This window comes from Oncorhynchus keta, chromosome 21 (genome assembly GCF_023373465.1).
Source record: "Oncorhynchus keta strain PuntledgeMale-10-30-2019 chromosome 21, Oket_V2, whole genome shotgun sequence".
Taxonomy (NCBI): Eukaryota; Metazoa; Chordata; class Actinopteri; order Salmoniformes; family Salmonidae; genus Oncorhynchus; species Oncorhynchus keta.
This window is the reverse complement of record NC_068441.1, coordinates 36,927,019-36,949,942: the sequence shown is the minus strand read 5'-3', so window position 1 is coordinate 36,949,942 and position 22,924 is coordinate 36,927,019. Positions and strand designations below refer to the sequence as shown.

General features: G+C 41.2%; 2 protein-coding genes across 6 annotated transcripts; one reads left to right on the top strand and one right to left on the bottom strand.

Moving 5' to 3' along the window:
- Positions 1 to 34: 34 nt before the first annotated feature.
- LOC118374142 (uncharacterized) lies at positions 35 to 10,681 on the bottom strand. Of its 3 annotated transcripts, XR_008074533.1 has the most exons (18): positions 10,591 to 10,681; positions 10,022 to 10,048; positions 7,563 to 7,874; positions 7,371 to 7,415; positions 6,491 to 6,538; positions 6,250 to 6,303; positions 6,104 to 6,160; positions 5,161 to 5,217; positions 4,973 to 5,020; positions 4,746 to 4,799; positions 4,144 to 4,170; positions 3,904 to 3,996; positions 3,726 to 3,744; positions 3,572 to 3,603; positions 3,360 to 3,464; positions 1,263 to 1,326; positions 480 to 517; positions 235 to 334 (listed from the first exon to the last, which is right to left on the bottom strand). XR_008074533.1 is itself a non-coding variant. In XM_035760514.2 (17 exons), exons 1-17 carry the CDS (start codon positions 10,643 to 10,645, stop codon positions 242 to 244), a joined length of 1,164 nt encoding a protein of 387 aa, XP_035616407.1. In that variant the 5' UTR covers positions 10,646 to 10,681; the 3' UTR covers positions 35 to 241. The 3 variants fall into 3 exon arrangements, 2 of the variants coding, with proteins under 2 accessions (XP_035616407.1, XP_035616409.1); XM_035760514.2 differs by lacking the exon at positions 1,263 to 1,326 and having other exon boundaries at positions 35 to 334; XM_035760516.2 differs by lacking the exons at positions 1,263 to 1,326; positions 4,144 to 4,170 and having other exon boundaries at positions 35 to 334.
- An 8,511-nt stretch (positions 10,682 to 19,192) lies between these two features.
- LOC118374140 (ribosome-binding protein 1) lies at positions 19,193 to 22,244 on the top strand. Of its 3 annotated transcripts, XM_052473810.1 has the most exons (6): positions 19,347 to 19,494; positions 19,592 to 19,857; positions 20,104 to 20,218; positions 20,834 to 20,874; positions 21,049 to 21,473; positions 21,608 to 22,244. In XM_052473810.1, exons 1-5 carry the CDS (start codon positions 19,401 to 19,403, stop codon positions 21,454 to 21,456), a joined length of 924 nt encoding a protein of 307 aa, XP_052329770.1. In that variant the 5' UTR covers positions 19,347 to 19,400; the 3' UTR covers positions 21,457 to 21,473; positions 21,608 to 22,244. The 3 variants fall into 3 exon arrangements, with proteins under 3 accessions (XP_035616406.2, XP_052329770.1, XP_035616405.2); XM_035760513.2 differs by lacking the exon at positions 21,608 to 22,244 and having other exon boundaries at positions 19,193 to 19,347; positions 21,049 to 21,523; XM_035760512.2 differs by lacking the exon at positions 21,608 to 22,244 and having other exon boundaries at positions 21,049 to 21,523.
- Positions 22,245 to 22,924: the final 680 nt, after the last annotated feature.

Genomic DNA, 22,924 nt, shown 5'->3' with positions numbered 1-22,924 from the left:
GACCGTTATGGAAGGACACAGCTGAAAGAATAGATACACAGTAGATTTTGTGTTTACTACGAGAACAAAATCAGACAAATACTCAGGAGTATGCCACCAGACCCCTCCAAAATAAAACTACTAACACAGTAACAGATGTTATGGATACGCTCAGTAACTTGATATGTAATAAACAAAGCACATCATGGGACAAAGAGGATATTTGTGTGAGACATAGCTACAGACAGCCAGTGGTGTAGTTTCAGTGTGCCTGTAGAAGACTGTACAACCCATCCGGATGGGCTGAGTTTGCTAGTTTGTCAGGGATTGAGCAGTACATGTGGTACGTATCAGTCTAGAGAAAAGAAACAGTTTCACTTTAGACCTTTAAATCTACAGTGCTGTAAAACTAATCCTCTGGGAATATGCATATTTTATGGATGTAACACATATCTGAAACTGAAAGTCACACACATAACACAGTTGGTGATTCTACTTACTGTGTAGTTTTCAAATTGTCCATTCTCTTCGATAGGGCCTGTACAACACAGAGAGAGCCTGAGTGAGAATGTGTGTGCGTGCCTCCAGTTGTTGTTGTGGCTGTGTTTCTTTGCTGTGCTTGATGTCACTTTACACTTTTCCTCCAGAGTCAAACCACCCTGAAGACTTACAGCTCTGTTTCAAACACTTTCAAGATGCTCAGACTAACACATGTTCTGATGTATGTATAACTTATAATACATGCTTGCTGATATGACTACATTCAGAACTAAATCCAGGCATAAACAACTTTATGTCCTATAAAAAAACAATATATACAGTGGGGCAAAAAAGTATTTAGTCAGCCACCAATTGTGCAAGTTCTCCCACCTAAAAAGATGAGAGAGGCCTGTAATTTTCATCATAGGTACACTTCAACTATGACAGACAAAATTAGAAAAAAAATCCAGAAAATCACATTGTAGGATTTTTAATTAATTTATTTGCCAATTATGGTGGAGTTTGGAGTGTGACTGTTTGAGGTTGTGGACAGGTGTCTTTTATACTGATAACAAGTTCAAACAGGTGCCATTAATACAGGTAACGAGTGGAGGACAGATCCTACAATGTGATTTTCTGGATTTTTTTTCCTCATTTTGTCTGTAATAGTTGAAGTGTACCTATGATGAAAATTACAGGCCTCTCTCATCTTTTTAAGTGGGAGAACTTGCACAATTGGTGGCTGACTAAATACTTTTTTGCCAAACTGTATTATGAATCCAATGATTTGGTATTGGGACAACCTGAAGGTATAGATGTGCGTGGTGCAGTGATCAGCCTATAGATCCCTGTATTCCCTGAATCGACCTGGAGGACAGAGATCCATATTATCCCTCTCTGTCTGTCTGTGTAAACAAGTATGTATCTATATCCAATGTGATTATCTGTGCTGTACTTACATCTTCATGTGCACAGGACCTTCACATCAGAGACAGATAAAGCCACAAGTAAAAGGTTGTGTGTATGCGCAAAAGGGTGAGGAGAGGAGCATGGGTTTATATACGGGTGGGGAGAGGAGCATGGGTTTATATACGGGTGGGGAGAAGAGCATGGGTTTATATACGGGTGGGGAGAAGAGCATGGGTTTATATACGGGTGGGGAGAAGAGCATGGGTTTATATACAGGTGGGGAGAGGAGCATGGGTTTATATACGGGTGGGGAGAGGAGCATGGGTTTATATACGGGTGGGGAGAGGAGCATGGGTTTATATACGGGTGGGGAGAGGAGCATGGGTTTATATACGGGTGGGGAGAAGAGCATGGGTTTATATACGGGTGGGGAGAAGAGCATGGGTTTATATACGAGTGGGGAGAAGAGCATGGGTTTATATACGGGTGGGGAGAGGAGCATGGGTTTATATACGGGTGGGGAGAAGAGCATGGGTTTATATACGGGTGGGGAGAAGAGCATGGGTTTATATACGGGTGGGGAGAGGAGCATGGGTTTATATACGGGTGGGGAGAAGAGCATGGGTTTATATACGGGTGGGGAGAAGAGCATGGGTTTATATACGGGTGGGGAGAGGAGCATGGGTTTATATACGGGTGGGGAGAAGAGCATGGGTTTATATACGGGTGGGGAGAGGAGCATGGGTTTATATACGGGTGGGGAGAAGAGCATGGGTTTATATACGGGTGGGGAGAAGAGCATGGGTTTATATACGGGTGGGGAGAAGAGCATGGGTTTATATACGGGTGGGGAGAGGAGCATGGGTTTATATACGGGTGGGGAGAGGAGCATGGGTTTATATACGGGTGGGGAGAGGAGCATGGGTTTATATACGGGTGGGGAGAAGAGCATGGGTTTATATACGGGTGGGGAGAAGAGCATGGGTTTATATACGGGTGGGGAGAAGAGCATGGGTTTATATACGGGTGGGGAGAAGAGCATGGGTTTATATACGGGTGGGGAGAGGAGCATGGGTTTATATACGGGTGGGGAGAAGAGCATGGGTTTATATATGGGTGGGGAGAAGAGCATGGGTTTATATACGGGTGGGGAGAGGAGCATGGGTTTATATACGGGTGGGGAGAGGAGCATGGGTCTATGTACGGGTGGGGAGAGGAGCATGGGTTTATATACGGGTAGGGAGAAGAGCATGGGTTTATATACGGGTGGGGAGAAGAGCATGGGTTTATATACGGGTGGGGAGAAGAGCATGGGTTTATATACGGGTGGGGAGAGGAGCATGGGTCTATATACGGGTGGGGAGAGGAGCATGGGTTTATATACGGGTGGGGAGAGGAGCATGGGTTTATATACGGGTGGGGAGAAGAGCATGGGTTTATATACGGGTGGGGAGAGGAGCATGGACTTATACATGTGTGCGTGGGGGGTATTGGGTTCATGTGTACAATACTTTGCCAAATTTGCCCCAGTGCATTAGTAACAGCAGAACAGAAGTGAAAGTAACATGTAATAATGTCACTTCACACTTCTCCTCCTTACTCAAACCATCCTGTAGACCAGGGGTTTCAAACTCACTCCATGGAGGGCCTAGTGTCTGAGGATTTTTGTTTTTGCCTTTAAATTAAGACCTAAACAACCAGGTGAGGGGACTTCCTTACTAATTAGTGACCTTAATTCATCAATTATGTGAAGGGAAAAGCGAAAACCTGCAGACACCCAGTCCTCCGTGGAATAAGTTTGAGACTCGTGGAATGAGTTTAACTTACAGCTCTTTTCTCATGCTACCCAGATGCTCTGACTGGCACATTCTTTTCTGCTTTAAGTTAATACAGTTGACATTGAGTGTGGTTACTCTGCGGATGCCGAAATCACATCTAAGGTCGGGAAGATAGGGACAGAAGACATTTTGTTATGAACAGAATGGACTCACCTGAGGGCAAAAACGTGGCCGAAACAGAGGTGATCAGACTGTATATCCCAGCTTCCCCAGAATCCACCATGGCTGCCCTGCTCATGGCTCCCAACACCAAATCATCTACAACAGAAACCAAATGTAAATGTAATTACAATGTGTTTGTACATGCATGTGTGTCGTTGTGTTAGTAGTGTAGTGGTGTTTTATGTATTGTGTTTGGAACATACATTGGTTGTCATCATCCTGTCTGGCTGTAGGTCTAGAGGAAAAGAAAAGGACAACAAAACGGTTGTGGTAAGACCTCGTCATGACAACACACAACTAAAGGTTGATAGAAACAGCATCATACTGTCAAATATCAAAAATAAGGGGAATACTTACCTCTGAGAATTGTTTTTCTCTGAAAAAAATGTACGCTTAATTCATTATATTGAATATAGCCTGATCTATACAATATGACCAAAAGGAGTTGATAGATGACCAATGTCAAATGCACTTACATTAATGTGAGGAAGGTAAATGTGTTAATTATTTGTTATTTAGAATCAGGAGTACTTACTGGTGCTCCTGCAGAGACAGAAAGCGGTCAATCCCACCAGGAACACACACACTCCAGAAACCACAGCCACTGCTGCCTGCCAAACCTGCCCCGCTGTTTGGGAACAGTAGGAGGGGTTATTACCCAGGATCAGTACATCAAGACTAGGTTTTAAAGACCACATTATTATTTGTCTGATACATTTGTTTGTTTTCATATGTATTTTAAAAGAAAGGTAGTCAGCTCGAGAAGGATACATACACAGAATACTTTCTGTGGAGCTTTTTCCTGTGCACATGCAAGAGAGAGAGAGCAGTCAAAGATATGATTTTCCTGGGTTGTATATACATATACAGTTTTTTCACACTGAGGTTGGAATAATACTGTGAAATTGTGAAAAATGTGGATAATGCACTTTTAGTGTAGGAGCTGTTTGAAAAGACTGCCTCAAATTTCAGCTTGTTTAGCTAGGTGGTTTTTTGGACTACCTAGTGACATCACCAGGCGGTGTAAGTTTAATAGACTAATAAAAAGGAGAGTTTGCCCTCTCCCTGCCAATAAGAGCTCCTCTCAGACCACTCCCAGACAGTCCTAGCAAAATTATTGCTTGAGAAATTATGCTAAGAAGCTATTTTGGTTTATTTCTGACAATTTTAATATAAAAAAAATCAGTAAGGTACTTAATTGTTACCCAGAAATTATTTGAGATTGAGATTTTTTTTTTAACTGCTGCATTGGACCTTTAATGCTTAACACTCAACACAAATCAGTATAGAGTGATAACATGTTCACATCTTCTATAATGTGACAAATTGTTTGAGAAAAGTTAAACCACTAAACAAAAATATAGTGGCCATACTCACCTTCCGTTGGACTCAGTGTGGTGTCAGTAGTCAAAGTTGAACGAACAGTCGAACCTGGTGCAATGCAAAGTCATTGGATCTGATTATACAAGAATAAAGGTATCTAACTGGGATGATTTAATCAATCAAATCAATCTCTTTTTGTAATGACGCAAATTTGTGATGGAAAAAAGCTAGTCTATTTGTTTCAGTTGTATCTACTAACTGGATAAAGATGTCCAACACACCTGATGTAGGAGTCACTGCTGTGCTGGGGGTCAAAGGAGAGGTCAAACCTGGGGAGAAGAGAGAAGTCATATTACACAAGCAGCTATTAATATATCTATTACTCTAGTAAACCAGTTGGAGTTTTATTGAATTAATGTGTACAAAAGTATTGTAATTGCAAACTAAGCTAAACTTAGGACCTACTTACTGGTAGTTGGTCTCACTGTGATGTCAAGGGTCAAAGTAGAAGCAACAGTTGAACATGCTGGGAAGCAATATGATTACACAATAATAAATGTATTAATTATTTATTTCAATACACACCACAACTCAGTCAGTAGAGAGGAACCGTGGATAGATGGCAGCTTTCGCGCAAAACTCAAAGCACATGACCCGATGTCACAGGAAAGCCAAAAAGATCATCAAGGACAACAACCACCTGAGCCATATCAAGAATCTGATTAAACAGCATGGTCATTACACAGGTGCACGTTGTGCTGGGGACAATAAAAAGCCACACTAAAATGTGCAGTTTTGTCACACAGCACAATGCCACAAATGTCTCTAAGTTTTGAGGGAGCTTGCAGAGAATCTAATGTAAATTTCTCTACTTTAAGCCAACTCCACTGTCGTTTTAGAGAATGTGACAGTACGTCCAACCGGTCTCACAACCGCAGACCACGTGTATGGCGTTCTGTGGGTGAGCGGTTTGCTGATGTCAATGTTGTGAACAGAGTGCCCCATGGTGGCGGTCGGGTTATGGTATTTTTTAAGGCATCTGTGACCAACAGACACATATCTTTATTCCCAGTCATGTGAAATCCATAGATTAGGGCCTAATGAATGTATGTATTTAAATTGACTGATGTCCTTATATGAACTCTAATGGTTGCATATTGCACATATATTTTTGTTGAGTATAAAATCGGGAAATGAGGACTATTATTTGCACGCCCCCTCTAGAAGCCACAACTACTGCTGCCTGCCACAGTTACTCAGCTGTTTGGTGACATTGGGAGAGGTCATTAGCTTCTATTCCCAGGGTCAATACTTCATCTCATGATGTGATCTCAGAAAATGTGGCATTACATGTCTCGATTGTCTCGTTTGTGTGAGAAAAAACAGTTAGGTACCTAGAGAAGGATGCATACCTGTGACGCTTTCTTGACTGTTTGAAAAAACCTCACTTTCTGTGTAGCTTTGACCTCCTGTGCACATGCCAGAGAGAGACAGCTTACTAACAGTTAACACACAACACAACTTAGAATACTATGCAAAATCTAGCGGCCATACTTACCTTCAGTTGAAATCTTTGCGGTGTCACTGGTCAAAGTAGAAAGAACAGTCCAACCTGGTGCACAGAAAAGTAATTAGATCTAATTATACAAGAATAAAGGTTTCTAAATGGGATCTCAATGATTAGTTGATTAATTTAATTATCTGTGTAGTGCTATGGCAAATAAACATAACGTGCACCCAGGGGGGGGCCCAGGACTGAGTTTGGGAAACCATGATCTAGATAAAGATGTCCAACACACCTGACGTAGGATTCACTGCTGTGCTGGGGGTCAAAGGAGAGGTCAATCCTTGTGAGAAGAGAGAACTCATATTATACAAGAGCAAATGTACATGTGTTAATGTCTAAGGTTATCCATTACGCAGAAAGAGATAATTACACTATACATTCCCTACAAATCAGATGTAAAAGTTTAAAAAATCTGAAATAAAATGACAAGCATCTATGAATAGGTATATTACTGCAAAGCCAGTCCGAGCATTAGTAAATAAATATGAGAAAAATATTTTAATTGCAAACAAAGTCAAACGTTTTGGAGGGTCAAAGTAGAACTATCAGTCAAACCTGCTGGGAAGCAATAAAAGTTGATTCTGTATCTGATTACCAAAGAATAAAGGTATTAACAACACAACTCAGTCAGTAGAAAGATGGCATGTTATTGTTAAAACCTAAATCCTTGAATGAATGTATAATTGGAAACTATTTGAAAAGGTAGTCTGTTGTAGGACTCACTGTTCTGCTCAGAAGCAAAGTAGGATCTTTTTTAATGCTGAAATGTGTTTTGCTACAAAATAACATCAGCTATTATACTGTATCTTGCTACTGAAACCCACTCTGCTATAAAATAACATCAGCTATTATACTGTATCTTGCTACTGAAACCCACTCTGCTATAAAATAACATCAGCTATTATACTGTATCTTGCTACTGAAACCCACTCTGCTATAAAATAACATCAGCTATTATACTGTATCTTGCTACTGAAACCCACTCTGCTATAAAATAACATCAGCTATTATACTGTATCTTGCTACTGAAACCCACTCTGCTATAAAATAACAGCAGCGCCTCAATCATTTTTTTGTTGTTAAAATAAACAAAACAATATTTTTAGGCCTACCTGCTGTAATAGTTGTTGGATCACTGATGTGAACTTCCACCAGATCTTAAAGTATTTGGGATTTACAGTAAATACGGTTTTTAGTTTGTGGGTCAGAATGAATACAGTAATACTAAGAAGATTGTAAAATCAAAGGGAAGTCAGATCATGAAGACCTGCAGCACTGATAGATTTGTATAAATCATGACTCACCTGTAAAGCTGTACCCATCACTACGTGGAGAGAGAGAGTTTGGTCCTGAGCTCACTCTGTAGTCACAGCTCACCTCCTTACTCCTCACTGACTGTAGATGTCTGATCAGATCGTCTTCGGTCACAGAGAATGTACAGTACCATTGCTTGGTTTTTTGGGTTTTCTTTTTCCATATCTGTGTTTTCAAGAATGGCTTATTCTTCTCTCCAATATACAGGTTACAGGTGGTGTCTCTACCAGCAGGTCCAGGAATCAAACAGGTGATGATGAAATCCTCCTCATTATGACTGGTACTAATCATTGGTTTCTGAACTGTGAAGTAGAACACACTTCTATGCATATCATTCTGTTTACTATTTTATAAGTTCCATTTTCACAACAAAACATAAAATGCAGATTTTCATAAAACATTATGGATATATGGTTTCTATAAAAATCTGAAAAAATATAAAAGTATTTTAAACCTCAGAAAAAGCTATTTTTTTCAATATAATGTACATTAGCTCAACATTAAATGACTTCACCAATCAGTGTGGTTAGAGGAGCTTGCTATGGTGAGGGCAAGCTATAGATGTTTACATGTGCGATGGTCAGACAAGTGTAGGGAACGAGATGTGACTGAAATTTTGCAGGTGGGGAGAGAACAGGAGAGGGTGGCTTGAAGCGCTGGGCGTCTTGTTATGACATGCATTATCTGGTCAACTTAATTATACCTACCGATGAGCGGCTTATATTGAGGAACTGAATGTCTTTGAACTTCTGAGTTGACTTAATGTTGGACCAGCGCTAGCGAGCTAACAAGCATGTGTGTGCAGAGCGGCACCAGAATTAAAAACACATCTAACCTTTTTGTAGTTAATAAATCCGATGTGAACCGTGATAACTATAGTATCCTTAATTAGCATTGAAAAAGTTAGGGCTTTTTTATTTTTTAAATGTTTTATTTCACCTTTATTTAACCAGGTAAGCAAGTTCTCATTTACAATAAGCGCCTTGTTGCGTTTTTTTGCGTGACTGAAAAAAATGCCTGGAACGTAAAATAATGTTATTAACCGGTTCCATTGCTTTCAGCGTAACATTTCTGTTCCGGAACAGTAAAGATCATTTTCATTCCCAGTTCTGATTCTGTTCCTCAAAATTTTTTGTTATTTCCCAGTTTTCTGTTCTGTTCACTGAACCAGTTCTAACCCCTGATACATACCCATTAATGTGTTGTGGCTAAAATGTCAAATTTGTATTCAATCTTAGTCACATTGAAGCTACAGAGTAATCTTATGGTTGACTTCCACATCATCCTCGCGGCCTGAGCCTCTTTGTAAGGCTGAGCCAGTCTCCAGTGTACAGGTTACAGCTGCTACCATCACTGACAGACTCAGGAAGTACACAGATGACGGTGATGTCATGTCATTGACACCAATCTCTGGTTTCTTTAGTTCACTTGAGAGGAGAAAGCAGCAATATTCTGTCTATCCAGTAGCATAAAAATAATAATACACACCTCTTTATAAATTATTGAAATAATGATAAATGTATTGTTTTATGGTGCCAGCTGAAGATGTTTAAAAAGTAATTCTGGTTACAATTAGCCAATCAGATCAGTGTATTCATTTAAATAATAATCTCGTACCCAGACTCGTAAGAGACAGGTTCAATGTATGTCGATGGAAAGTGTGTCTCTTCTGGGATCTCTTCAGCAGGTGAACTTTGACCTGCCTACTATAAACCACCTGCTTACCTTGAAAAGTGTCACTGAGAGGAGATCGCACTGACAATGTCACTGAGAGGAGATGGGTTAGACCTCCCTGCTGCATAGTAGATACAGCTCACTTTGAGCTCAGTGGCAGATCATGACCTGCCCCATATTTGTACAATAATTGCACAATCCAGGTTTAAAAAAAGCTGTTATAGACTTACCCAGAGAGACTCACAGCTGTAATCGCTGCCGAAGGTGATTCTAACATGTATTGTTGACTCATGAGGTTGAATACTTATCTAATCAAGTTAGTGTTTTAAATTTCATTAATTGTTTGCAAATATTCACATTTTTATTCCACTTTAACATTAGAGTATTTTGTGTAGATTGTTGCCAAAAAATGGCAATTAAATCCATTTTAATCCCACTTTGTAAAAAAAATAAATGTGGAATTGGTTAAGAAGAGGGAATACTTTCTGAAAGCACTGTATATCAGTTTGAAAGAAAAAAACTATAAAGTTCTATTCAAAATCAAATCAAATCAGAAAAAATAACTATTCAGTCACTGTTATCTGTTAGTAACAGAGCTTCTAAAATATGTATTTGAGGTTAACATGATAATTAGAGATACAAAGTTGCATTTGATTTACATTGGAAAAATATCATTTAGATTGATGGTACTGTGTAATATTATTTCGTTAAAATAGTTAACTAAATTGGAAAAACTGAAAATAGTAGCAGTTTAAATCATAATAATGATACTGACCTTGGGCTTTGATGTATTGATAGGTATCTATAAATAATCAAATTAGTCATTATCATGCACATTTTGCCATTCTAAAAAATGAGAAGACATGAGACTGGCACAAGTCGGTAAAGTTGAAAAGCCTGAAATAAACATGTAAAACTCATTCCATGGAGGGCAGAGTGTCTGCAGGGTTTTTGCTCCACCGTTGTACTTGATTGATGAATTACGGTCACTAATTAGTAGGAACTCCTGGTTGACTAGGTTGACTAGGTCTTAATTGAAAGGAAAAAACAAAAGACCAGTAGACACTCGGTCCTCTGTGGAATGAGTTTGACACCCCTGCTGTAAATGCATTCATGGCTATGTTATCAAGCAGTGGTTATTCTTATCTGAACAAAACGTACAATACTGATCTAGAAAAATAAATCAGTAGGATAATCAATGAAATAAGACACACTTATTATAGCCATGAAATTCAGAAATGTCAAGCGTTCCTAAAGTAAAAGATTCAAATAAAGTAAAAGATGAAAAGAGAGAAACCTGTAGCAAAAACAGATCATGTCATTTGGATCAAAGGAATTACTCACATAGAAGGACGATGGCCAAAAACAGACGACCAGCTGCCATATCAGGGATGAACATTGTGATTATACAGAGTGTTTCAGACTGTAAGTATGATTTCACAAGGTAGGGTGTATGTGACTGAGACAGTGGGAGTGTTTGAATGGAGAAGTAGATGTGGAGCATGTGCACAGGAAACCCACAGAGAGCAAAAACCAGGCTCATGCAGCAAGTGTGGGCAAATGTTGCGGAGGACATGGCATCTGAACAATCAGAATAATGTCTCAGTCATATACACTGTGAAGAAAACATTAAGAACACCTGCTCTTTCCATGACATAGACTGACCAGGTGAATGCTTTGATCCCTTATTGATGTCACTTGTTAAATACAGTACAATTCAATCAGTGCAAATGAAAGGGAGGAAAAATGATTTTTTTTAAGGCAATTGAGACAAGGATTGTGTATGTGTGCAAATCCGAGGGTGAATGGGCAAGACAAAATATTTAAGTGCATTTGAACAGGATATGGCTCACATCAACATCATCATCCCGGAAACCCTAGACCCACTACAATTCACATACCGCCCCAACAAATCCACAGATGACGCAATCTCAATCACACTCCACACTGCCCTTTCCCACTTGGACAAAAGGAACACCTATGTGAGAATGGTGTTCATTGACTACAGCTCAGTGTTCAACACCATAGTTCCCACAAAGCTCATCACTAAGCTAAGAACCCTGGGACTAAACACCTCCCTCTGCAACTGAATCCTGGACTTCCTGATGGACTGCCCCTAGGTGGTAAGGGTAGGCAACAACACATCTGCCAACAACACATCTGCCAACACATCTGCCACGCTGATCCTCAACAGTGGGGCCCCTAAGGGGTGTGTGCTTAAACTTTTCCTGTACACCCTGTTCACCCATGACTGCTTGGCCAAGCACGACCAACATCATCATTAAGTTTGCTGATGAAACAACAACCTGATCACCGACAGCGATGAGACAGCCTTTCGGGAAGGAGGTCAGAGACCTGGAGGTGTGGTGCCAGGACAACAACCTCTCCCTCAATGTGAGCAAGACAAAGGAGATGATCGTGGACGACAAGAAAATGAGGGCCGAACAGGCCCCCATTAACATCGACAGGGCAGTAGTGGAGCGGGTCGAGAGTTTCAAGTTCGTTGGTATCACCAACAAGTCTAGGTCTAGGTCCAAAAGGCTCCTTAACAGATATACCCCCAAGCCATAAGACTGCTGAACAATTAATAAAATTGCCACCCAGTGTATTTACATTGACCCCCCCCCCCCCAAAAAACAGTCTCTAAAGTGTAACGCCTTGATCACACCGACAGCGTCTTTGCATCAATGCTGCATAACATTTTGTGCAGCAATGCAACTATACTGACTGCATGTACCTACACAGGTGTTGCAGACGGTCGCATGCGGTTGTTGGACACATTGAGGGAATAATCATTTTCGCAGTATCCTCAAAACAGTGCCTTTTTGACATAACTGCTGACAGCTACAGGGACATAAACACAAAAAATGCTGCTTGGAGACAAGTATCCACGATAGTAGGATTGCCAGGTCAGTATAGTAGTAAGCTTGTTCTCCAGTACCTTCGGAAAATATTCAGGCCCCTTGACTTTTCCCACATTTTGTTACAGCCTTATTCTAAAAGTGATTAAATTGTTTTTTCCCCCCTCATCAATCTACACACAATACCTCATAATGATAAAGCAAAACATAAAAAAAAAAAACAGAACTATGACATTTACATATAGTTGAAGTTTGCATACTCCTTAGCCAAATACATTTAAACTCAGTTTTTCACAATTCCTGACATTTGATCCTAGTAAAAATCCCCTGTCTTATGTCAGTTAGGATCACCACTTTATTTTAAGAATGTGAAATGTCAGATAAATAGCAGAGAGAATGATTTCAGCTTTCATTTCTTTCATCACATTCCCAGTGGGTCAGAAGTTTACATACACTCGATTAGTATTTGGTAGCATTGCCTTTAAATTGTTTGACTTGGGTCAAACATTTTTGGTAGCCTTCCACAAACTTCCCACAATAGGTTTGGTGAATTTTGGCCGATTCCTCCTGACAGAGCTGGGGTAACCAGGGTAGCCTATTGGTTATAGCGTTGGACTAGTAACCGAAAGGTTACAAATCCCTGAGCTGACAAGATACAAATCTGTTGTTCTGCCCCTGTTCCTAGGCTGTCATTGAAAATAAGAATTTGTTCTTAACTGACTTGCCTAGTTAAATAAAGGTTAAAAAAAACTGAGTCAGGTTTGTAGGCTTCCTTGCTCGCACACACGTGATCAATTCTGTCCACAAATTTTCAATATGATTGAGGTCAGGGCTTTGTGATGGCCACTTCCAATACCTTGACTTTGTTGTCCATAAGCCATTGTGCCACAACTTAGAACGCTTGGGGTCATTGTGCATTTGGAAGACCCATTTGGAACCAAGCTTTACCTTCGTAACTGATGTCTTGAGATGTTGCTTCAATATATCCACCAAATTTTCCTCACTCATGATGCCATCTATTTTGTGAAGTGCACCAGTCCCTCCAGCAGTAAAGCACCCCCACAACATGATGCTGCCACCCCCGTTCTTCGCGGTTGGGATGGGGTTCTTCTGCTTGCAAGCCTCCCCCTTTTTCCTCCAAACATAACGATGGTCATTATGGCCAACAATTCTATTTTTGTTTCATCAGACCAGAGGACATTTCTCCAAAAAGTACAATCTTTGTCCCCATGTGCAGTTAAAAACCAAAGTCTGGCTTTTTTATGGCGGTTTTGGAGCAGTGGCTTCTTCCTTGCTGAGCGGCCTTTCAGGTTATGTCAATATAGGACTCGTTTTATTGTGGATATAGATACTTTTGTACCTGTTTCTTCCAGCATCTTCACAAGGTCCTTTGCTGTTCTGGGATTGATTTGCACTTTCCGCACCAAAGTACGTTCATCTCTAGGAGACAGAACACGTCTCCTTCTTGAGCGATATGACAGCTGCGTGGTCCCATGGTGTTTATACTTGCGTACTGTTGTTTGTACAGATGAATGTGGTGCCTTCAGGCATTTGGAAATTGCTCCCAAGGATGAACCAGACTTGTGGAGGTCTACAATTTATTTACGAGGTCTTGGCTGATTTCTTTTGATTTTCCCATGATGTCAAGCAAAGAGACACTGAGTTTGAAGGTAGGCATTGAAATACATCCACAGGTACACGTCCAATTGACTCAAATGATGTCAATTAGCCTATCAGAAGCTTCTAAAGCCATGACATAATTTTCTGGAATTTTCCAAGCTGTTTAAAGGCACAGCCAACTTAGTGTATGTAATCTTCTGACCCACTGGAATTGTGATACAGTGAATTATAAGAGAATCTGTCTTTAAACAATAGTTGGAAAAATTACCTGTGTCATTCACAAACTACATTTCCTAACCGACTTGCCAAAACTATAGTTTGTGAACAAGAAATTATTGGAGGGGTTGAAAAACAAATTTCAATGACTCCAACCTAAGTGTATGTAAACTTCAGACTTAAACTGTAAGTATTCAGACCCTTTACTTCTTGGGTATGACGCTAAAAGCTTGGTACACCTCTATTTGAAGAGTTTATCCCCTTCTTTTCTGCAGATCCTCTAAAGCTTTGTCAGGTTGGATGGGGAACATTGCTGCACATCTATTTTCAGGTCTCTCAAGAGATGTTCGATTGGGTTCAAGTCCGTGCTCTGGCTGTGCCACTCAAAGACATTCAGAGACTTGTCCCAAAGCTCACTCCTGTGTTGTCTTGGCTGTGTGCTTAGGGTCGTTGTCTGGTTGGAAGATGGACCATCGCCCCAGTCTAAGCGCTCTGGAGCAGGTTTTCATCAGGAATCTCTCTATACTTTGCTCCTTTCATCTTTGCCTTGATCCTGACTAGTCTCCCAGTCCCTGCCGCTGATAAACATCCCCACAGCATGATGCTGCCATCACCATGCCTCACCTTAGGGATGGTTCCATGTTTCCTTCAAATGCTAGGCATTCAGGCCATAGAATTTAATCTTGGTTTCATCAGACCAGAGGGATCTTGTTTCTCATGGTCTGAGAGTGTTTAGGAGCCTTTTGGCAAACTCCAAGCGGGCTGTCATGTGCCTTTTACTAAGGAGTGGCTTCCGTCTGGCCACTCTACCATAAAGGCCTGATTGGTGGAGTGCTGCAGAGATGGTTGTCCTTCTGAAAGGTTCTCCCATCTCTACAGATGGGAGAAGTGTCAGAGTGACCATCGGATTCTTGGTCACTTCCCTGACCAAGGCCCTTCTCCCCTGATTGCTCAATTTGGCCCGGCGGCCAGCTCTAGGAAGAGTCTTGGTGATTCCAAACTTCTTCCATTTAAGAATGATGGAGGTCATTGTGTTCTTGGGGACATTCAATGCTGCAGACATTTTTTGGTACACTTCCCCAGATCTGTGCCGACACAATCCTATCTCGGAGCTCTACAGACAATTCATTCAACCTCATAGCTTGGTTTTTGATGTGACATGCAATGTCAACGGTTTTATTGAATTTATTTCACCTTTATTAAACGAGGTAGGCCAGTTGAGAACAAGTTCTCATTTACAACTGCGACCTGGTCAAGAAAAAGTTAAGCAGTGCGACAAAAACAACAACACAGAGTTACACATAAACAAACGTACAGTCAATAGCACAATAGAAAAATCTACAGTGTGTGAAAATGTAGAAAAATAGGGAGGTAAGGCAATAAATAGGCCATAGAGCCACAATAATTACAATTTAGCATTAACACTGGGGTGATAGATGTGCAGATGATAATGTGCAAGTAGAGATACTGGTGTACAAAAGAGCAAGAGGATAAATAACAACATGGGGATGAGGTAGTTGGGTCTGCTATTTACAGATTGGCTGTGTACAGGTACAGTGATCTGTAAGCTGCTCTGACAGCTGATTTTAGAAAGGCAGGGCAGGACGGATATACATGTAGGTCTATAACAGTTTGGGTAACAAGGATCTCAGCAGTGATGTCCCTCCAGTCTTCCTCCTTGGGGACAGGCATGGAAGCCAAAACAGTTCTACCTGGAACCAAAAAGGGGTATCTTACGGGAACAGCCGAAGAACCCTTTTGGAACCCTTTTTTCTAAAAGTGTACATGATTCCAATAAGAATGCAATGAATGACTGTAACTGTCTTGAACAAGTGGTCCTGGAGAAGACTAGCCTACCTTCATCAGGGCAGAAGGCACCCCAACATTATTTTCATTTAATCATTAAAAGGGGATTTTAAACTAACTTTGGGAAAAGTAATAGACCTAATGAACATTCTGTAAAAGTACATCTGATATCACATAGGGGCTATTAACTAGAGAGCCCTTTAGCTAGCTGATAGAGGAATTCTAAATTCCTATATGTTTTGTAGCCAAAACCAAATTCACACTCTATCTATTTCATAATAAGTTGTAAATGTATCATTTGCATGAAATAGAAAGGTACCAGTCTTAAGAACAAGTTCAGCATATATTCTTGATGAGTACTGACCCAAAATACAAAGAACATTACATTTTAAAGTGAGAACATAAAATATAAAATGACGTCATCAGTTTCACACACTCTCTCCGATCCCCACAATAGCGCAGTGTCTTCAGGTCTGGAGATCTTCTTCTACTCCCCTCATAAAACTACATTCCAAACTGTCTAAAAGATATACTTTTCTCCACTAATGGAACACAAAACAAACATTCTTATCTGTCTGAAAAGATACATCATCCTTCTCCCTTAAACCCGCAAGGTACAGACAATTAATTCGTTTTACTTACATTTTCAGTAACAGCTTAACCAAGAACCCATACATTTCATACCATAACATAATAGTATTAGAATAAATGGTTCTAATTAAAAATGTATACATAATTAATCATTTCAACTATAATTTCCTCCAACACTAGCATAAAATACAGTGCATTCAGAAACTATTCAGACCCCCTGACTTTTTCCACATTTTGTTACGTTACAGCCCTATTCTAAAATTGAGTAAATCTTTTTTTCCATCATCAATCTACACACAATACCCTATAATGACAAAGCAAAAAACAGATTTTTAGAAATGTTTGCACATTAATAAAATAAACCTTACTTACGTAAGTATTTTGAGCCTTGCTATGAGACTCGAAAATGAGCTCAGGGGCATCCTGTCTCCATTGATCATCCTTGAGATGTTTCTACAACTTGATTGGAGTCCACCTGTGGTAAATTCAATTGATTGGACATGATTTGGAAAGGCACACGCCTGTCTATACAAGGCCCCACAGTTGACAGTACATGTCAGAGAAAAAACCAAGCCATAAGGTCGAAGGAATTGTTCGTAGAGCTCCGGGACAGGATTGTGTAAAGGCACAGATCTGGGGAAGGGTCCAAGAACACAGTGGCCTCCATCATTCTTAAATGGAAGACGTTTGGAACCACTGAGACTCTTCCTACAACTGTCCACCTGGCCAAACTGAGCAATTAAGTGAGAATGGACTTGGGCAGGGAGGTGACCAAAAACCCGATGGTCGCTCTGACAGAGCTCGAGAGTTCATCTGTGGAAATGGGAGAACCATCCAGAAGGACAACCATCTCCGCAGCACTCCACCAATCAGGCCTTTATGGTAGAGTGGTCAGACGGAAGCCACTCCTCAGGAAAAGGCACATGACAGCCGGCTTGGAGTTTGCCAAAAGGCATCTAAAGGACTCTCAGACCATGACAAACAAGATTCTCTGAACCAAGATGGAACTCTTTGGCCTGAATGCCAAGCGTCACGTCCGGAGGAAATCTGGCATCATCCCTATGGTGAAGCATGGTGGGGACAGCATCATGCTGTGGGGATGTTTTTTAGCGGCGGGGTCTGGGAGACTAGTCAGGATTGATGGAAAGATGAACGGGGCAAAGTACAGAGAGATCCTTGATGAAAACCTGCTCCAGAGCGCTCAGGACCTCAGACTGGGGCGACGGTTCACCTTTCAACAGGACAATGACCCTAAACACACAGCCAAGACAACACAGAAGTGGTTTCGGGACAAGTCTCTGAATGTCCTTGAGTGGCCCAGCCAGAACCTGGACTTGATCCCAGTAGAACATCTCTGGAGAGATCTAAAATTAGCTGAGCAACGACGCTCCCCATCCAACCTGACAGAGCTTCAGAGGATTTTTAGAGAAAAATGGGAGAAACTCCCAATATACAGGTATGCCAAGCTTGTAGCGTCATATCCAAGAAGACTCGATGCTGTAATCACTGCCAAAGGTGCTTCAACAAAGTACTGAGTAAAGGATCTGAATACTTATGTAAATGTGATATTGCAGTTTTTTATTTTGTATAAATTTGCCAAAAATTCTAAACCTGTTTTTGTGTTTAATACATTTTAAAATAAGGCTGTAAGGTAACAAAATGTGAAGGGGTCTGAATACTTTCCGAATGCACTGTATATCTAATATAATTACGGTATCAAAGGCTTTAAAAGTCATTTGAATTTTCCTTACTCTAGACAAATTGCCAGGCGTTCAATTGGGCTGATGGACTCCCGGTAGATGGTATCCATCCGGGCGATCCTGTCTCCAACCATCTGGAGCAGGTGATCGAACTGGCTTCGGTCCAGACAAAAGTAGCTTTGGAATTTCTTTGCAAACAGTCAAAACTCTTGAATGAGACGGTGGAACTCCCCTGCCTGCTTTTGGGACTTCAACCATCCCTGGACCCACACAGACCAGCGCTTTCGGGGGGGCTGGTCCCAGTCCAACAGCACAATCAAGACCAGCTTGCACAACATTGGTCTCACTGTTGAAAGAGCCTACTCTCTACTATCTTGACTATTTATTATTGTAATTTCCTCCAACTATGCATTTTTAAGGTAAATTATATTGTAGGCTGTCACAAATGTGTAGATATCATCGAATAAATAATGTTTTTTACTTTGTAAATCATTTTTATAAAAAATTCAAGTCACACTTTTTTTAAATGATGTAATCCCACAATATTTTTTACTAGATATGTGTGAAGTTCAACATTCACAGTTTGCTACTTTCTGTCAAGTCTAGGCATACAATTTGATGCATTCGTTCGATACATATGTTTGATAAATCCAACATATGGACCACACAGAATGCATTGCAACTGCCGCTGCAAGGCAAACACAACATTCCATTGGAAATTAATGTACTTCTGGTGTAACCAAAACGCAATGACTCAGTCCGTGTGATCTAGGTGTAACGTCTTAATCACACCTATCGTGTTATTATGCAAAATGGTATGCAACATCCTCTGGATATTTGTGCAACAAAAGTTCAACATTCACCTTCTGCTACCATTTCCTTCAAACCGTCTAAGCATACAGTTCGATAAATCCAACATATGCACCACACAGAACACACAGCAACTGCCTCCGCAACACAATGCTGCAAGGCAAATGCAATGTTTCATTGGAAATGAATGTACTTCTGGTGTACCAAAATGCAATAACAGTCAGTATGATCGAAGCATAAATGTTTTCATATTTTATTTATGTTTGTTGAATCGTGTTTAATATGCCAGAACAGTACATGTAAGCAGCTGATCAGAGCAATAAAGGAAAGGATGCAAAGAAGGAACAGAGGCGAGGAAAGGAATCGACTTCACACGAGTGGGATGTGTCCTGAGTGGTAGCCTACCTAATAACTGTGAGCACCTGTTTGATGAACCACGTGGTTTGCGGCTGAGTTGTTTGGAGTGCATAAAATTGGAATCCATTCCGATTTTAAAGGTGAGAAAATAGGCGTTCTGTTTTTAAGTTAATTTAAGATTTATCGTTAAAAAATGGCACCTAAAAAAACGGTAGCCTCCGAAGAAGGAATCGCATCTTCTAAATCATCCAATAAAGATGAGAAAGTGTCGGAAAAAGCTAAATCCGGTTTGTAACCCATGTGTTTTAACCAATAAGGGTATCCTAAAATTACTGATATTTTGTTAGTTTACGGTTATGAATTGTTCTTTTTCATTTTGTTAAGAGTCCAGCAAAGCACCTGATGTGGCAAGGAAAACCCACCTTCATCCACCAACGATGATAATGGTCAAAGAAGCGCTGAAGGAATTGGACTCTCGAAAGGGTGTTTCCTCGCAGGCCATTCGTAGTTATATAACAGAGAAATATCCATCTTTGGACCAGGTGAGGTTGAAGTACATGATGCGCAAGGCCCTGAACAAAGGAATCGAGAGCGGGGTATTAGCGAGGCCACCTAACTCCACTGCAAGCGGCGCACAGGGGAGGTTTCGGGTAAGTGACCCATAACTATATTTTTTTTTTGTTAGGATAATTAACTAGGACTCCAGATATCAACCAATTAAATACGTTCCTGTGTGGTAGCGTACCTGCCAAATGTGCTTATTGGATTTGGTACCACCTTTTGAATGCACATTTTGAGAATCAGTGTTTATTATACAAGTTGTTACATCAAAACATTGCGTTGAATATGGGTTTGCTGTTTCTAAAATGTAGTGCGTCGTCACCCTCCCTTTCCAGCTTGCAGTCAGGGGTAAATTGAAGGAGCCCAAGCTTAAGGCCACTGAGAACACTGATCCCAATGTGGCGAAGGCCTCCAAGGCTGGAGCCAAGAAGACCAAGGAGAAGGAAGCAGGTAAACTGAATCTATTGTGATCATCAGTCCTTAGGGTTATGTCTAAACCCATCTGCCCAATTGGTTGGGATAATTGTTGCTTATTGAGCAACACATTGCAATGGAGGGCTGGGAATTGCCAGGGACCTTGAGGAGTTATCACATACTTAGGTGCTGATGTTCCAAACCCAGATAACGAGCTGACCTATGAAATTGCATGGGGAATGTGTCCTTTGGAGGACGTTTGCACATTGGGAAGATGTTTGTCTAACTGATGTTATAGTGAAGAATTTAGGCATTCTAAATTAATCTGCAGGACTTTGGGCAGATGTATTTGTGCTATCTGGGAGCATATTGCTCACTAATGTCTGCTGTAGAGCATGAGAAATTAGTTTTAATCAGCCATGGAAATGTGCTGAAACCTATTGGTTCGCTAATTAAACAGATGGCGCACAAGCTATAGGATGAACAATGCGCTACCTAGAGAAAATAATTGCTACTTTGAGTCTAGGTATTGGTATAATATCGCAGTAACATTTCTTTGTCAGAACAATGCTCATTCATGACTTTTATTCGTATCTCACTTCTCCTTTTTGTGGTGTCCATGATTGCATGTCGCTCCATTTACATCACTAGTTTCTGAGAGAACTACAGCCAAAAAGGAGAAGACTTCAGAGGCAAGTTTTGTTTCTTATGACTATTGGCATAGTTCAAGTGGTTTTGGTGGGTAAGCAGTTTATGTACCGTGGTCATAATGGGTACTGTTCCGTTTGGGCTTTATCATGGCAAAATGTTAGCTGTAATCAATGGGTGATTGAATGGCAAATCTGACAGTCAATTTCATGTTCAAGGATGCAAAACCCAAGAAGGCTCCTGGTGGCTCCAAGGTGGCCCCTACGAAGAAGCCCAAGGCGACGAGGCCTGCAGTGGAAGGAGGGACTGGGGACCAGCCCAAAGCACTGAAGACTACCAAAGCAGCCAAGAAGGGCGAGGGAGCAGCCAAGAAGGGCGAGGGGGCAGCCAAGAAGGGCGAGGGGGCAGCCAAGAAGGGCGAGGGGGCAGCCAAGAAGGGCGAGGGGGCAGCCAAGAAGGGCGAGGGGGCAGCCAAGAAGGGCGAGGGGGCAGCCAAGAAGGGCGAGGGGGCAGCCAAGAAGGGCGAGGGGGCAGCCAAGAAGGGCGAGGGGGCAGCCAAGAAGGGCGAGGGGGCTCCTGCTGCTAGAACCACAGGGAAACGAGGCAAGAATGGAGCAGCTGAGTGATCTCCTTTCATCCAAATGTGGGTTTTAAAGATTCAGTATGTTTTTGAATAAAGCTTATTTTTTTGAAGTTGTTGCGGTATCCTTTAGTGTAGACCTGCATACTAAACTCGGCAACAAAAATGTCCTCTCACTGTCAAGTGTTTGTTTTCAGGAAACTTAACATGTGTAAATATTTACACGTGGTCTGCCACTGCGAGGACGATCAGCTGTCCGACCTGTAGCGCTGTCTTAGGCGTCTCACAGTACAGACATTGCAATTTATTGCCCTGGCCACATCTGCAGTCCTCAATCCTCCTTGCACCATGCCTAAGGCATATTCATCCAGATGAGCAGGGACCCTGGGCATCTTTTTCTTTCAGTCTGTCAAGGCCTCTTTTTGTTAAGTTCTCATAATTGTGACCTTAATTGCCTACCGTCTGTAAGCTGTGCGTGTCTTAACGACCATTCCACGATCTGTGACAGTATTTGGATTTTTATGAGTTCTTTGAAAGACTACTGAAGAAATGTTTCTTTTTTTGCTGAGTTTTACCTCAGCAAAAAAACAATTGTGGATTTGTCTCCCCTGGGAAATTCAAATCTACCAACGATTGTTGTAGCTGATAATTCAACTTTGACCTGAAACAATGATACAAGGCAACGGTGTGCCATATGAACACCTGAGCAGCAGGGTAGGCTGGAGTGTTTGTGTTAATATATTCCCCCCTGTGATAATTCATTGCACCCACCTGGTGTCCCAGGTCTAAATCGGTCCTTATAGGGCACGGGGGCCCATTTTATATTTTTTTTAAATGCACTGATTCAAGTATGACTCAAACTTAATGCTTGTGGCAGTTAACTCTTGGGGGCTGGAGAAATTAACTACTCAAATTGACTGAGGCTGTCGTTCTACATTTCCAAAGATTGGAGTAAAACAAGCTTTCGGGTAGGAATTTAAATGGCCTTAACAGAGGTACAGTAGTTGAAATAGGGGCATTTAAGTTCTTCATGAGTCCAAAATTGGTATAGCCATTTAGACCTGTTCAGAGGTAGCCTCTTCTGCCAGGTTAATTGCATTATTACATCCTGTTTGACGCCAAAGTGGGTTCTCCCAGCCTTGGATTACCACTAATGAGTGGTTATACAAGGTTGGTGTTCGCTCTAGTCAGGATTAACGATACATTTGCCATGGGTCATAAGTGAACAAAATGCACCTCTTCTCCAAGGGTGTGCAAGGACACATTGAGCTTAAACTGATCATACCAAATGTTCTGTGGGGTACTCCAACCATAGCCTTACCCATTGAGCACCTCGACAGCTCAATCATTTCCAGTCGAATGCTGCATTTCCATTGCATTTATAAAGTATGCATTAAATGGTAAGTGAATGTTGCGCATCCAGATGCTGTGTACCATTTTGGGCAGTGACACTAGGTGATCAAGGCGTTGGGGTGCTGCTGGTTCTTTTTTCCCTGGAAGTTTGATCAAATTCT